Raw genomic sequence first — 17,417 nt, 5'->3', positions numbered from 1 at the left:
GCAGTTTGCCTTAATTTAAAATTAGACAAATACACAACAACAGTATGCTTTTCTGCAGGAGATAGTAAAAGTTTACATAGGTGTCAGTGGCGTACTTAACGTCTTTCCTGCAGCACTGTTGTCAATGCTGACTGAGGTACGATGGGAATGAAAGGGGGAGTGTAAGCTGTTGGTTCTACACAGACGACGGGAGAGCGGTGGGCAGGCAACATGTTTGTAAGCAAGAAACATTGTATCATTTTCACATCAGGATAAAAGTGAAATGTGACATGTATTTGGCAAAAAACAGCTGTGTCCTCCGGCCCCACTGTAACCACAACCTCAGAAATCACAAAATAATCAGAAGGAACAGCCAAATATTTGCGAGAACAATGATATATAAATTTCACAGCAGTAGTGGTACTTCGGACGACAGGATTAGTAAGCAAAATAGGTTGTGAAGATAAAAATTAATGTAAATTATGTCTTTTTGTTTATTTTATTTCTCCTTGCATTACAAAAATGAAGGCAATCAATAATTGATTTGAGTTTAGAATAGGTATAATGCTAACGCTTTAGGCAGATACGCACATCAAAAAAAGTTTTGCAGCACCCCGGTTCCCAGAACTCCTGTTGATAAGACATTGACTGTGGATGTCTTATCACAGACACAGTCCCTTTGACTGTTCAGAGATGTCATTAAATCCACCCCAAGATGTAAACAACCATGCAGGAGCAGCACATATTAGACGGAGGGGGTCCGACAGCCAATCAGTTCCAGTCATTCTACCAGGAAGGAGGTACACAGCTCATGTTGTCTGTAGTTCAACCATGCCTAGACGGTTCGATCGCGTCCACATTTCTACTTTGTACCAGGAAGGGCTCTCAACAAGGGAAGTGTCCAGGCATCTCAAAGTGATGATGTTCGGACATGGAGGAGATACAAAGAGACAGAAACTGTTGATGACATGCCTCGCTCAGGCCACCCAAGGGCTACTCCTGCAGCGGATGACTGCTACCAACGTATTATGGCTTGGAGGAACCCTGACAGCAATGCCACCATGTTGAATAAGGCTTTTCGTGAAGCCACAGGACATCGTGTTACAACTCAAACTATGCACAATAGGCTGCATGATGCGCAACTTCACTCCCGATGTAAATGGTGAGGTCCATCTTTGCAACCACGACAACGCAGCGCGGTACAGATGGGCTCAACAACATGCCAAATGGACCGCTCAGGATTGACAGTTCTCTTCACCGATGAGTGTCGCATCTGCCTTCAACCAGACAATCGTCAGAGATGTGTTTGGAGGCAACCCGGTCAGGCTGAACGCCTTAGACACAATTTCCAGCAAGTACAGCAAGGTGGAGGTTCCCTACTGCTTTGGGGTAGATTATGTGGGGCCGACGTATGCCGCTGATGGTCATGGAAAGTGCCGTAATGGCTGTACGATACGTGAATGCTATCCTCCAACCGAAAGTGCAACCTATCTTCTGCTTATTTTCCCTTACATTGTCACTACTGCCAGAGCTTTCCGACATTGGAATAGCACCCCAGCGTTGGATGTAATGGGAAAGTCCTGTACCATAGGAGATATTATAGATCTTATAATTAAATGTTTCCCTGAGACATTTAAGTCTCTTCATTATCTATGATAATGATCGAAGCAGAAGAGGGAAGGGCACTCAACTTGGGTAGTTCGTGCAACAATGTTGACCATTGTACTGCAGTGGTGTAATGGTTAGCATTTCTGCCTAGCAAGCAAGAAGACCCGGGTTCAAGTCCCGGCCGCAGCACAAATTTTAATTCATTTCTTCTGCTTCGATCATTGTGCCTGGGATAGATTGAAAAGGGCTGTTTATGGATGGTATGACCCACCAAAGCTGTGTGACCCACCAACCACTCTGAGGGATCTACGCCAAATTGCCTTTGAGAAAAGGGACAATCTGGACCAACAGAGCCTTGATGAACTTATGGATAGTATGCCACGACGAATACAGGCATGCATCAATGCAAGAGGACGTGCTACTGGGTATTATAGCAATCTGGGCCACCACCTTAGAAGGTCTCGCTGTATGATGGTACAACATGCAATGTATGGTTTTCATGAGAAATAAAAAGGATGGAAATAATGTTTATGTGTCTTCAAATGTTCTGTACAGGTTCCGGAACTCTCGGAACCAAGGTGATGCAAAACTTTTTTTGATGTGTGTACTTTTGTCAATAAAACAGTTCGTAAATTTGATTAGTCAAAACATGATTGTAATAAATTTTTCTCTAGGAGCCTCTTAAAAAAGGGGGTCGTCTTATACTCAGGTCCATCGTATACTAGGGTAAATGTGGTACTAAATTGTGAGACTGTATGTAGTGCCCTCTTCTTTCAAATGGAGGAAAAGTTTTTCACTGTATGAGAAATGAACTCTAATGAGGTTTCGGTCAACACATGCTATTCTGAAGATATTGTATAAAATAATTTAAAAGAGTTTGAGTTACCAGTTTTCAGTAGGTTGGATTCAATTTTTAAATATCTAGTGTTGAGGAATATCCTTCAGGAAATGACTAGCATAAGAAATCCAAATTCAGTTAGCAACAAATTTGGTGAAATAAGGAATTTACTGTGCACCACTGTGTAGCACAACATTTGCATGGAAGTGTACAGTCGAAGATTTTCATTTCTATGATTTAGAATGTTTAGTGACAAACAACTCTGTGCACAGTTTTTTTTTGCATAATATTTTCCAAACGTATACAGAAACCAATATTTATGTTTATGTTACTATGCAGCTCTCTAACACCATGCTGGTAATTTTCTTTATTAAAGTAAAAACACTTTAGACGTCAAATATGAATTTAAATCTTCCCTCTAAAAAAACTGACTCACTTTTTCTATCCCCCCCTCTCTCTCTCTGAACGTTTACATTTTAATAACATACACTTTATGAAAAAATAAACGTGTTCCCCTCTATAATGCTTCAAGCACATTAAATTCAATTATTCAAATTAGTGTAAAAATCCAAGTCTCTTTTTTTTTTCCTGCATCCAAAAAGGTACAGGCACTGAAGGATCAGTTATTTCATCACCTAGCACAGCTAGCTGCCTAGAACATTATTAACAGCGCCAAGAAGTTGGGTATGACCAACTGAAATCCAAGCTAGAACATCTTAACTTTTTGTTAAAGAACAATGTCTTGACAACAAAGCAGCTGTCAGCACTACTACTTACCAGAGGCACCATCTCCAGTCAAATAGGCCAAAACTAGTGCTCTCAATAGCCATTGGAGATAATGCATGTGCAACCAACCCTGAATCTGCAATATCTTTCTGTAGTACATTTCAAAAACTTTTATTCACTTCTTGTTGCCATTGATTATCATCCACGTTTAATTTCTTTATGTTTGAATGTTACCAATTTCCTTTTTTTACAGAAATGTTGTTCTTGCTATTGCCATTCTGCATTTTAAATTTCTCTACTTTGGCCATAATCAGTTATTTTGGTGCTCAATTGACAAAACTTATCTACTACTTTTAAGTGTCTCATTTCCTTTAATTTGACTACATTCCATTAGTATTTTTTTTTTATTAACTTCAGCTTGCAAGATCTTTTCAAGAGACAAACCAATCCATTCAGCTGCTCTTTATAAGTGCTTTGCCATCTCAGATAATTACAATGTCATTAGCAAACCTCAAAGTTTTCATTTCTTACTTAATTACCTCACCAAATTTCTCCATGGTTTCCTCTGCAGCTTCCCTATACACAGTTTTAATAACGCCAAGAATAAGCTCTGACTCTGTCTCTCTTCCTTCTCAACTCTTCCCATTCAATGTTGGTTTTTCAGTGCTTTGTCACATTATTCTTTCCATATCACATCTCCCTCTACTTCCTCTCTTCTTTACATATTGTCTTCAAATTTATTTCTTTTGTACATACCTTCCATACATTCTCCAGCTTTCGGCCTTACCTTCTTTGCTTAGTATTGGACTTCCACCTGAACTCTTCATATTCTCTCTTCTCCAATTTCCCTATACATGACATTTATCTTTCCACAGTCATGCATGCTTCAACAGCTTTGCATGCATGTTCCTTGTATTTACCTGTCCTTTGTTTGAGAAGAAACATTCATTGGTAAATAAAACACTGAAAAGAAGTTCGGGTTGGTGAGGATTTGCTGTTGTGCCCACTGACAGAACTGCACACGATTCTGGAAATCATTCCCTTGCAATTCTTTATGTAGGTGTACATGGTATGGATGGAACTGGTGATGTGTAAGAATATGATGTACCCTGGTTTTAGGAATGCCAATCCCGTGTTCAAGCTGTCGTGTGCTCACAAGTGGATTCACAGCAATGCAAGTGAGAACAGTAGCTTCGGCACCTTTGTCTGTGCAAGTATGACGACGATTGCATTTTCGTGGGTTGAAACTTCCCGTTTCCTGAAGCGCTGCAACAGGACGAGGAAACATCTGTTGGGAAGGTGTGTTCTTGTCAAGATATCACTCTCTGTACAGTTCCGCTGCCTACATAGCATTTCATCTACCTTCAACAACAACAAAAGAAACATTGCATCGATGCAGTTTGTATGAAGGACAGCCTTTACTGTATGCCTACTCTATACAACAATATTAAAAGGACTAAACTACTGTACTAAATGTACTCGTACATAACAAAACAGTACTGCAATTACTGTTTTGCTAACTTACATTCCCCAGAAATGGGTAGCATTTATACCTTCTCTTCATTGGTGTACATTCTACTCGCACAACTCTTCAACTGACAATGGTTGACGGAATGACGGGTGTGCGTTCTACTTTTATTTAGATTTGTCCTCTGTCAACATCGTCAATGTGTTCCATTACCCCGCGTACCTGCACTAAGCTCTGGGAGCATCAACGTCAATGTTGCATTATGTAATTAATAATGTTCTGTTTCAGTGAATAGTACACTGTGAGACATTTTTGAATAGTTCTTTAGGAGACGAAATGAATTACCGAATAAAAAATACAGGGTGCCATTTAAAAAAGTCATACTGCTGTTCATATCTTTGCAAAAAAAGACAAACACACTATCTGATATCCATTAAGGTTATGTAAAATCCCTGAAATGTGTTAAAACTGTAATGAAAACACACATAATGCAGAATAAGAGCTAAAATACCTAGATGGAGATGTGACTGGCTGACCACCTAAAAAAAAAAAGGAGGGGGTGGGGGGGCACACACGGGAGAGTCCCCTCGCTTCCTTGTATTTACCTGTCCTTTGTTTGAGAAGGAACATTCATCGGTAAATAAAACATTGGAAAGAAGTTTGGGTTGGCGAGGATTTGCTGTTGTGCCAATTGACAGAACTGCACAAGATTCTGGAAATTATTCCTTTGAAATTCTTGATGTAGGTGTACATGGTATGGATGGAAGCTATGCATCATAGGTCTGTGTCCTGCTTCAGAAGGACTTCACCCCACCTGCGTGGCTGTAAGGAGATACAACATGGCCCAGTCGTGGACTTTACTAGATGCAATTTATTGTCATCAGTTCCACGCACGCTTCTTCCCATTGACACGATTCTGTACCTCAACAGCGATGTGATAGCATGCAGGGGGGAGCAAGTATCTGAGGATCACAACATGCATCCTCGACTGCTGATCCACCCTTTCATATTCCATAACATCTATATACCCTGCCAGCCAGCAGAAAGACACCTCCTTCCCAGCACTTTTTAGATGGAGGAGGGTGTCATGGATAGTCTGGACTACTACAGCTCCCGAGTAAAATAAATGATGGAAATTCAAATTAGCAGCATCAATTTTAACTCTGATCAAGATTACTTAAAGTGGCTGTCACCAAAATAGGTACCGCAAGGTCATGCCTGCTCCGTGACTTCGTCAGGCACGAAGTGTTGTAATTTCTCCACTGCACAGATTTGTTGCCATATGCACATGCATCCCGTGTGATCTGATTTGTTCACGAGTGGTTTCAGTCTTCTGTAGAAAAGTGCACTGACTTTAGTTTTGTAGTGGGGGTAATGGAGGAGGAAGGCTACCGGCTGGTCGGTGCGCGCAATATTTTTGAAAATATTGCGAATCCTATATATCGATATTCAAATAAATATCATTATCGGCCCTTGATATATTGAAAAAAATTATTGACCAAAAAAAAAAAAATATTGACTTAGCAGCCAAAAAAAGTTTTCAGCTGCACATTGTAAATAAGTGCCAATTTTAGAGCTGTATATTTAGGTAGTGACTTACTATTTAATATTCTGTACATCAAAAAGCTAGCAGCAAGACGTCAACAAGCTAGCAGCAAGAACTGAAAGGAAAATGATGCACGTTCATGGCTGGCGATAACCACTTTGCAAACAATGGTAACTGCAGGTGAATTGCACAATAAAAGGTGTCGATGGATCCATCATTCACTTTCGTCACATACTGCATTTGTCTGGAACATTACCCCGTTTTTTCATTTCTACAAATGTCGGCTACCTAGCTAGCCGTAATGTGAAAAATGTGCGGTGAAGTTAAACATTGCAGTTTCTATTGGTAGCGCCGAGTGCTGCTTACATCAGCATTTCTCCTCACGTCTCTGCCCATTGCTAAGACTAATCTTGACATTTAGATTTTTGTTCATCAGTTTCAACAACTGTTTTTGAAGAATCATAGCACACTAGTTGGGTTAAAAATTATTTTTTAACAGAACTGTTGTGCTATTTCTTCTAATCAGACATTTTGTTTTATCATTCAGCCCCCCCCCCCCCCCCCCCCAGTGCAATCAGACTACTACTTTGTGCCATCTACACTTGCTTCACACAGTCATAGAGAAAGACTGGACGTGATGGAAGCTCAAAAAGTAGTAAGACTCCTTCACACGGTGAAAGTCAAATTATGTTCTACTACAATTTCAGAAGAACTACTTCAAGTATTTTTTGAAAATTGAATAATAATAATAATAATAATAATAATAATAATAATAATAATAATAATAATTATTATTATTATAGAATAACATAAAAATATAGGCACTCAATATTGCCATTTCGATATTGATATATCGGAAAAAAAATTATCACCGATATATATCAATATTTTTTGGAAAAAGATATTGATGTATCATATCTTATCAACAGCTCTAGTGCATAAAGGGCAAGAAGACATTGGAAAATAAACTAAGATTGTAGTATTGAAAGTAGTGAAGTTTTTTTTTTTCTGATCTGGCCAACAGTGAAGAAACCATAATGTAAATTTTGTGCAAATTCATAAATTGATAGCAAAACCTAGTGTTAATTCTGAATCGACTATATTCCATATTACGTGATCACATACTTTGATCCTCCAAGAAAGGGATACAAACAAAAATGGAAATTTACAGAATTTGACAATTTTAACAAAAATTTAGTGTGTAGAAATGTACTTGGCTATGACGACAGAGGAGAGCATCCAGTGGACAGAAAAATACAGGGCAATCTCCGTTAAATAATTATGTTCTTAATCTTCTCCACTCACTTCATTTTCAGCTCCGCTCAGAAAGTGTAATGATGGACAAAAAATTTAAATTCAATGCAGAGACACTGCTGCAGAAAGAGTGAGGTTTTTGTGTACAATCCACTTACTGCATACTGAGGACAATAGTCTTGTAGTATAATTCGATAAAACCTGGGTTTCACAAAACCAGATGAATAAATATATTTTGCTAGACTTAAATGGAAATAGTGGGCTGACGATATCTGCAGTTACTTTTATGTACCATATATCGGTGATCTGGGTGATGGGTGCAGTGCCAAAGGGTCTTTCACAGCTGCAAATGAAAAAGAATTTTGGAGGTAGGGAATATTCTCGGTCATATTCGGACAAGCTGAACAGTTTCACACAACTCCCTATTTTATTTTTTATCTCTGAATAATTTTGTTTTCATGATAAAACAGGTATCAAATGAATCTATAAATTCTGAGAATGTTCCTATATTTTTTCCAATCCAAATACGTCACTAGTTCTGTTTTTCCCACATGTTGAAGAAAAAAATTATTTTTCTTGAAAACTCCTTGTAACATTAGGGGTAGGACCAAATTAATTTTCATTTTTGTAAATTGTCTCACACTCTCTCAATGGAGGCTGCAAAGACCAACACCCTTCTGTTTGTGTCGAGGGTTCAAAATAAATGAAATTCTTCAGTAAACTGCGAGGTGTGTGGTGCATGTTATGCAGCGGACAAGGTGTGACCAAGTGCAGTGCAGCAAATGGACAGTTGCATCACGGCAGGCATCGTTGAAGGTTGTAACTTTATTGAAAAATTTTTGGAGTACATTAATTAATATTTATATAATAGAGGGAAACATTCCACGTGGGAAAAATATATCTAAAAACAAAGATGATGTGACTTACCAAACGAAAGCGCTGGCAGGTCAATACACACACAAACATACACACAAAATTCAAGCTTTCGCAACCAACGGTTGCTTCATCAGGAAAGAGGGAAGGAGAGGGAAAGACGAAAGGATGTGGGTTTTAAGGGAGAGGGTAAGGAGTCATTCCAATCCCGGGAGCGGAAAGACTTACCTTAGGGGGAAAGAGGACAGGTATACACTCGCGCGCACACACACCCATATCCAACCGCACATACACTGACACAAGCAGACATTTGTAAAGGCAAAGAGTTTCGGCAGAGATGTCAGTCGAGGCAGAAGTACAGAGGCAAAGATGTTGTTGAAAGACAGGTGAGGTATGAGCAGCGGCAACTTGAAATTAGCGGAGGTTGAGGCCTGGTGGATAACAAGAAGAGAGGATAACTGAAGGGCAAGTTCCCATCTCCGGAGTTCTGTCAGGTTGGTGTTAGTGGGAAGTATCCAGATAACCCGGACGGTGTAACACTGTGCCAAGATGTGCTGGCCGTGCACCAAGGCATGTTTAGCCACAGGGTGATTGATCCTCATTACCAACAAACACTGTCGCCTGTGTCCATTCATGCGAATGGACAGTTTGTTGCTGGTCATTCCCACATAGAAAGCTTCACAGTGTAGGCAGGTCAGTTGGTAAATCACGTGGGTGCTTTCACACGTGGCTCTGCCTTTGATCGTGTACACCTTCCGGGTTACAGGACTGGAGTAAGTGGTGGTGGGAGGGTGCATGGGACAGGTTTTACACCGGGGGCGGTTACAAGGGTAGGAGCCAGAGGGTAGGAAAGGTGGTTTGGATATTTCATAGGGATGGACTAACAGGTTACGAAGGTTAGGTGGACGGCGGAAAGACACTCTTGGTGGAGTGGGGAGGATTTCATGAAGGATGGATCTCATTTCAGGGCAGGATTTGAGGAAGTCGTATCCCTGCTGGAGAGCCACATTCAGAGTCTGATCCATTCCCGGAAAGTATCCTGTCACAAGTGGGGCACTTTTGTGGTTCTTCTGTGGGAGGTTCTGGGCTTGAGGGGATGAGGAAGTGGCTCTGGTTATTTGCTTCTGTACCAGGTCGGGAGGGTAGTTGTGGGATGCGAAAGCTGTTTTCAGATTGTTGGTGTAATGGTTCAGGGATTCCGGACTGGAGCAGATTCGTTTGCCACGAAGACCTAGGCTGTAGGGAAGGGACCGTTTGATGTGGAATGGGTGGCAGCTGTCGTAATGGAGGTACTGTTGCTTGTTGGTGGGTTTGATGTGGACGGACGTGTGAAGCTGGCCATTGGACAGGTGGAGGTCAACGTCAAGGAAAGTGGCATGGGATTTGGAGTAGGATCAGGTGAATCTGATGGAACCAAAGGAGTTGAGGTTGGAGAGGAAATTCTGGAGTTCTTCTTCACTGTGAGTCCAGATCATGAAGATGTCATCAATAAATCTGTACCAAACTTTGGGTTGGCAGGCCTGGGTAACCAAGAAGGCTTCCTCTAAGTGACCCATGAATAGGTTGGCGTACGAGGGGGCCATCCTGGTACCCATGGCTGTTCCCTTTAATTGTTGGTATGTCTGGCCTTCAAAAGTGAAGTAGTTGTGGGTCAGGATGAAGCTGGCTAAGGTAATGAGGAAATGAAGTTGTGGGTCAGGATGAAGCTGGCTAAGGTAATGAGGAAAGAGGTTTTAGGTAGGGTGGCAGGTGATTGGCGTGAAAGGAAGTGCTCCATTGCAGCGAGGCCCTGGACGTGCTGAATATTTGTGTATAAGGAAGTGGCATCAATGGTTACAAGGATGGTTTCCGGGGGTAACAGATTGGGTAAGGATTCCAGGCGTTCGAGAAAGTGGTTGGTGTCTTTGATGAAGGATGGGAGACTGCATGTAATGGGTTGAAGGTGTTGATCTACGTAGGCAGAGATACGTTCTGTGGGGGCTTGGTAACCAGCTACAATGGGGCGGCCGGGATGATTGGGTTTGTGAATTTTAGGAAGAAGGTAGAAGGTAGGGGTGCGGGGTGTCGGTGGGGTCAGGAGGTTGATGGAGTCAGGTGAAAGGTTTTGTAGGGGGCCTAAGATTCTGAGGATTCCTTGAAGCTCCGCCTGGACATCAGGAATGGGATTACCTTGACAAACTTTGTATGTGGTGTTGTCTGAAAGCTGACGCAGTCCCTCAGCCACATACTCCCGACGATCAAGTACCACGGTTGTGGAACCCTTGTCCGCCGGAAGAATGACGATGGATCGGTCAGCCTTCAGATCACGGATAGCCTGGGCTTCAGCAGTGGTGATGTTGGGAGTAGGATTAAGGTTTTTTAAAAAGGATTGAGAGGCAAGGGTGGAAGTGAGAAATTCCTGGAAGGTTTGTAGAGGGTGATTTTTAGGAAGAGGAGGTGGGTCCCGCTGTGATGGAGGACGGAACTGTTCCAGGCAGGGTTCAATTTTGATAGTGTCTTGGGGATTTGGATCATTAGGAGTAGGATTAGGATCATTTTTCTTCGTGGGAAAGTGATATTTCCAGCAGAGAGTATGAGTGTAGGACAGTAAATCTTTGACAAGGGCTGTTTGGTTGAATCTGGTAGTGAGGCTGAAGGTGAGGCCTTTGGATAGGACAGAGGTTTCGGATTGGGAGAGAAGTTTGGAGGAAAGGTTAACTACTGAATTAGGGTGCTGTGGTTCCAGATTGTGTCGATTGGAATTTTGAGGTTTTGGAGGGAGTGGAGATGGAAGTGGGAGATTGAGTAGATGGGAGAGACTGGGTTTGTGTGCAATGAGAGGAGGTTGAGGTTTGTTGGAAAGGTTGTGAAGGGTGAGTGAGTTGCCTTTCCGGAGGTGGGAAACCAGGAGATTGGATAGTTTTTTGAGGTGGAGGGTGGCATGCTGTTCTAATTTGCGGTTGGCCTGTAGGAGGATGCTCTGAACAGCTGGTGTGGATGTGGGAGAGGAAAGACTGAGGACTTTTATTAATGATAGGAGTTGACGGGTGTGTTCATTGGCTGAGTTGATGTGTAGGTGAAGGATTAGGTGGGCGAGGGCAATGGATTGTTCAGTTTGGAATTGGTATAGAGACTGATGGAAAGAAGGGTTGCAGCCAGAGATGGGAACTTTAAGTGTGAGGCCTTTGGGGGTAATGCCAAATGGCAGACAAGACTGAGAAAATAAAATATGGGAGCGTAACCTGGCTAGGGCGAAGGCATGTTTGTGGAGGGAATGTAAATAAAACTTAATGGGGTCGTTGTGAGGGTGACATGGTATTAGAAGGTGGAAAGTGTAACATGAGGCTGAAATGAAAATAAAAATATATGGGGAGAGATAAAGGTGAACTCATGCCACCCTCCACCTCAAAAAACTATCAAATCTCCTGGTTTTCCACCTCCGGAAAGGCAACTCACTCACCCTTCACAACCTTTCCAACAAACCTCAACCTCCTCTCATACCTCACCTGTCTTTCAACAACATCTTTGCCTCTGTACTTCTGCCTCGACTGACATCTCTGCCGAAACGATGCTCTGCAACGACGCTTAGCTCAGAATATTACTATTTACATTAAACTTAAAGGGATATTACATTTTTTTTTACTTTTTGGTGGTTTTATTGTGCTTTTTTAAATTTTAAATTTAAGTTTTATTTCATGATTTCTAAACTTTATATTTTACTGGTAGACATGGTATGATCGACACACTATTCCCGCATTCACACAAATACTTTCTCGGACGAAAACACAAAATTGCGATATGAGATCTTGCCTCCCCGAAATCTGCGTATACTGACAAGATATGTATTTTGATAAATATTATTAAAGGCACAAGATTTTGGCAATGCAATATCACATGTGCAGATTTTAGCTACTATTAGTAATTAAAATACATTTCACTATAATAGTATTTTTCCAATTGTCACTTATCAGCAATAAACAGTGGCAGTAATTGTAAATCAAGTTGAAAGGAAATGGGTTGCCTTTGCCCCTCTTGCAAAAGGCTGCCTAAACTATTGGAACAAAAAGCACTTGATTAGTATTGAAGTGTAGACCTCAAAAAGAACTACAAAAAAAGACTGCCATATGTTTATCTTTTACAGTTGAGTAGCAATACCCTTTTTCAGCTTTGTAGGTGCTGAAACGGCCAACTTCAAAAGACAAAAACCATTGTTTGTAACTGTAAAAGATAAAATATATGTTCTTGTGGTTGTTTATTTAGATCTTTTTGACCTCTGCTATCTGGTACTACGTGTCTTGATGTAGCTCCTATGTATTTTGTAGTGTATATCAAAAGAGTGCACTGGTGGAAAACATTTTTATTTAATTTAGTTGATGAAATTTAAATGACTGAAGAGACTTTCATGGAACACAGCTAAGAACCATTATCCAGCTATCAAATAAAAAAATTGTATTGAAATCGGAGCTTTCATTTGAGAGCTAAGATGCCAAAGACAGACAGACACGTTAAACTTATAACACACCCAGTTTGCACCAGACATAAAAAGGAGAAGGAACTGCAAAGTTGTGCCTCATCTGTTCAATTTTTCTAAAATTATCATTTACTTGCACAAAAAAAGGCCACATGAAAAATATCCATCTATTTCAAATATTGCCAATAACTGACAGGAAGAACAGCACAAGCAACCTAGAAATAATGTGAAACAATAGTTTTCTGTCAAACAGAGAGAAGGGAAAATTGAAAACATTAAATTAAAGAGAGACATCAGAAGGACAATTCTGACTGTTCCACAGATTCCATGAATTTTTCTCCTGATATTAGAAATGTTCTCTGATGACAAATATTTATTTTTAGGTGTTTTTTAGTTTTACAGTAATAATACTAAGAAATAGTTAATGTACAAGTAGTTTTAGTTCAATTTATATGATGTGATGAAATGATTAAACAAATGACACAATAAATCCTGATATATTTTCTGGGGAAAAGACGGGTATTAAGGAAGGACACACTACACATTATATCCATGATACAAGCACAACTAGGGCAAATCAAAGAAAAAATACTCTGTACACAAGAACTATTTTCCCATACAATTCAATTCACAGATCAATCAACATAAATTACATTAGTAGAAAATGAGGATAATTCAACACAAAGTCTTATTTTATTTTTAACAGCCTAAATTGGAACAAATGTACGAACTAAATGTAATAAATAGACATTAAAGATGTTGATACATAATGTACCACCTGATTAAAATGCCACAAAGTGTATTTCTGGTATATCATGTTTATACATTACCTGATCCTAAACAACCAGACACCTATTAGTGGACATTAATGTGGGTTATGTCCCTCCTCCACTTCTAACACCTGGAACACTTTTAGCAAAGTTCCGGAATATCTGTGGAGGAATGAAAGCCCATTCTTCCTCAAGAGCGCACACCAGAGAAGGCAGTGATGCTGGACACTTGGGTCTGGAGCGAAGTGGTTGGTACTCTGAGCAGGCCAGTCCATTTCAAGACTGCAGGGTGCACTGTCCTGCTGATGCTATCAGCCACTGTTTCTGAACAGTTTCACTACCATACACAGTACACAATGCTGTCAAATTTTTCATTTCCTTCTGCATTTAGGATTTTCTTAAGCATAACAGGGAACCACACATTAACCATGAAAAATAACCCCATACTGTAACTCCACCTCGTCCATACTTCGGTGCTGACATTACACAATGGCAGTATTTGGCAAACCCAAACCATTCAACCAGATTGTCACACGGTATAGTGCGATTCATCACTCCAAATAACTTTTTTCCTAGCGATCCACTGTTCGCTGACATTACTCTTTACATCATATCAAGTGTCACTTAACGCTGACTACAAAAATGTGTGGCTTATGAGGAGCTGCTCAGCCAATGGGCATTTATTTAACTGTGGTTGTTCCTTCATGTTCCACTTCACTTCACAATCACATCACTGACAGTAAACTTAGGCAATTTTTAGAAGGGTTTAAATGTTACTGACAGATTTGTTACTCAGGTGACTCACAATGACTACTCAAAGGTCAACATCATTGAACTCTCCTGGATGACCCCTTTTGCCTTTACTGCTTCTCTACTGACAACACAATACTGCCTGCCAATTTTTATACTGGTGGGCCTGCCTCAAGACAGCTAATGGTCAATTCCACATTACATAGGGATGTCCGGATACTTCTGATCAGATAGTGTATGTGACACTGTGGTAGGTTAGTACGACAATGGGGATTTTCGAAAAAACCAATCAACAATTACAAGCATATTGTCACCGACACATCACTGTGACTATGCACATATGAGAAATCACCATGAGTGGTTATTTTTGTTTTACTCTATATGAAGAATTGTGGAAGTACAGGCTGTTTCTTGCTTTTCTTAACTAACTGAAACCTCGGTTGACATTTAAAAACTATTTTCCTCCAGCCCTACAAGATGATAAGGACACATTTAACAAAAGACATTACCAACCTGTTCTGCAGTAAGAGGCAGCCAATATATACATGGTGCTGTTTTTGTCTTCCTGAACAAATCGTCCAAAAGTTTTGCTGGTGCATCATCCTCTTTTTTCTTACTCTTCCTAGCTGGAAATCATGAAAATTCAAGTTAGTTTCTTCACAGTCACCCACATCAAAAACTGAAACGCATAGTCCGATCCACTAAATAATTAAAAAGGTCAATGTACCAGATACATCAGAAGGAGATGTGCTCCTGCTCCTATGTGGCTTATCTTTGCGAGATTTTCGTTCTCTGTCTTTGGTTCTTTCTTCCGATCTGCTATCTCTTTCAGGAGACATTTGCCCGATCTTACCAAGATCCCACTCCCTAACAGCAGGAGGAACCTGAAATAACATTTAATGTTTATAGAGCACTTAATAAATATGCTATACCTGGCTTCAGATTTGCCAATTTATGTCTAGCCTGAGTACCCAGGTCTAGAAGAGAAAATTTTAAGATATTATGACGAAATGTAAGTTACAAAAATGGATAATTAAGAAAGGTTTTATTTTGGCGTATATTTGCAAATTAAATATAGAAACATAGCTTCAGTGTGTGTGTGTGCGTGTGTGTGTGTGTGTGTGTGTGTGTGTGTGTGTGTGTGCGCGGGCGCGCGCATGCGTGTAAATTTTGTCTCACTGTAACATAAACTTTTCTTATGACAGATAGTTTCCTTTTGAATAAATTTGGCAGAACACTATTAATACTGAAGCAGGACTATGTATCTCTGCTTTCTTGACATCTACTAGCTCGTGAGCAACACTAAACATTCCTATCCTGTAACGTTCCTGATGATGAGAAATGGTGTCTCTATGCCAACATAAAGAAAAGAATTGTTGAGCCCAAACAAAGCAGCAACTTCCCGTACAAAGACGGGTGTGCATCCACATAAGATAATATTTATGCATCTAGGGGAAACAGTGATGGTGTGGTGTACTATGAATTGCTTACCCGAACTATAACTATCACTGCTGGCATTTTACTACCAACAACTGAGATGTCTTGCAGGTGCAATCCAAGGACGACTAGAGAGACTGTGTGAAGTGATGCTGCTATACAATAAAGCCCGTCTGCATTGTGCTAGACTGACAAAAAACTGTGTACAGGAGCCGGGTTGTGAAGTCATTCGCATCCCCCTTATTCACCTGATTTTGCGTCCTAGATTTTCAGCTATTCCACTCTCCAGTGAACAACCTTCAAGGAACTTCCTTTCCAGATGAAAATGCATTCTGAACATGGCTTGAAGAGTTATTCACTTAAAAACCCAATTGATTTCCACAGTCAAGGAATCTACACTGAAGTGCCAAAGAAACTGGTATAGGTATGCATATTCAAGTACAGAGACACGTGAACAGGCAGAATATGGCACTGCAGTCGGCAATGCCTATATATGAGAAGTGTCTGGCACTGTTGTTAGAATGGTTACTGCTGCTACAATGTTAAGTTATCAAGTTCTAAGTGAGTTTGAGCGTCGCGTTATTGTTGTTGCACGAGTGATGGAAAACAGAATCTTTGAGGTAGTGATGAAGTGGGGAATTTCCTGTACGACCATTTCATGAGTGTACCTTGAATATCAGGAATCAGGTAAAACATCAAATCTCCGACATCGCTGCAGCTGTAAAAAGATCCTGCAAGAATGTGACCAATGGCGACTGAAGAGAATGGTTCAACATAACATCAATATGGGCTTTGGGAGCCAAAGGCCCACTCATGAACCCTTGATGACTGCATGACACAAAGCTGTACACATAGCCCGGGCCTATCAACACAGACATTGGACTGTTGATGACTGGAAACATGTTGCCTCGTCGGACAAGTCTCGTTTCAAATTGTATCAAGCGGATGGACATGTACAGGTACAGAGACAACCTCATGAATCCATGGACTTTGCATGTCAGCAGGGGACTGTTAAAGCTGGAGGAGGCACTGTAATGTTATGGGGAATGCACAATTGGAGTTATAAGGGACCCCTGATACGTCTATGTATGACTCTGACATGTAAAATGTACATAAGCATTCTGTCTGATCACCTGCATCCATTCACATCTCCAGTGGGCATTCCCACAGACTTGGGCAATTCTAGCAGGAAAATGCGACACCCCACACGTCCAGAATTGCTACAGAGTGGCTCCACGAACACACTTCTGAGTTAAACACTTCTGCTGGCCAACAAACTCCCCAGACATGAACATTACTGAGTACATCTGGGATGCCTTGTAACATGCTGTTTAGAAGAGATCTCCACCGCCTTGTACTCTCAAATTTATGGACGGCCCTGCAGGATTCATGGTGTCAATTCCCTCCCACTACTTCAGACATTAGTCGAGTCCATGCCACATCGTGTTGTGGCACTTCTGCGTGCTAGCGGGGCCCTACATGCAGGCAGGTACATTAGTTTCTTTGGCTCTTTAGTGTAAATGTTACCCCACGGTTGGCAGACTGTTGTAAATAATGAAGAAGAATATATTATTGATGACTAAAGTCTCTGTTATGTGTATCTATTCTGTTTCTTAAACTTATGGAAAACGCTACAAACTCGTGCACTATCTCAATATATATAAAAATGGGAAATACTGCTAGCAAACATCTAGAGAAGTTATGTACCGATTGACTTC

The 17,417-nt window shown here is 40.7% G+C and overlaps 1 protein-coding gene and 1 non-coding gene across 4 annotated transcripts in view; one reads left to right on the top strand and one right to left on the bottom strand.

The window, feature by feature from the left end:
• The window catches only part of LOC126235882 (apoptotic chromatin condensation inducer in the nucleus), a 114,387-nt gene that overhangs the window by 4,255 nt on the left and 92,715 nt on the right, over window positions 1-17,417 (bottom strand). For all 3 annotated transcript variants that reach the window (XR_007544828.1, XM_049944809.1, XM_049944810.1), the window contains exons 11-12: window positions 14,990-15,146; window positions 14,776-14,888 (exon numbers count right to left, since the gene is read on the bottom strand). Coding sequence is in view for 2 of the 3 variants with exons in the window: in XM_049944809.1 (XP_049800766.1) it covers window positions 14,776-14,888; window positions 14,990-15,146 (270 nt within the window). In the remaining variant the exon portion in view is untranslated. The remainder of the gene's footprint in view (window positions 1-14,775; window positions 14,889-14,989; window positions 15,147-17,417) is intronic.
• On the top strand, window positions 1,704-1,776 carry Trnaa-agc (transfer RNA alanine (anticodon AGC)). Its single transcript has one exon. It is a non-coding gene; the product is annotated as a tRNA-Ala (tRNA).

Source organism: Schistocerca nitens, chromosome 2, assembly GCF_023898315.1.
Source record: "Schistocerca nitens isolate TAMUIC-IGC-003100 chromosome 2, iqSchNite1.1, whole genome shotgun sequence".
NCBI lineage: Eukaryota > Metazoa > Arthropoda > Insecta > Orthoptera > Acrididae > Schistocerca > Schistocerca nitens.
Note: the sequence above shows the minus strand (reverse complement) of the source record. Positions and strands in the feature narration are given on the sequence as shown.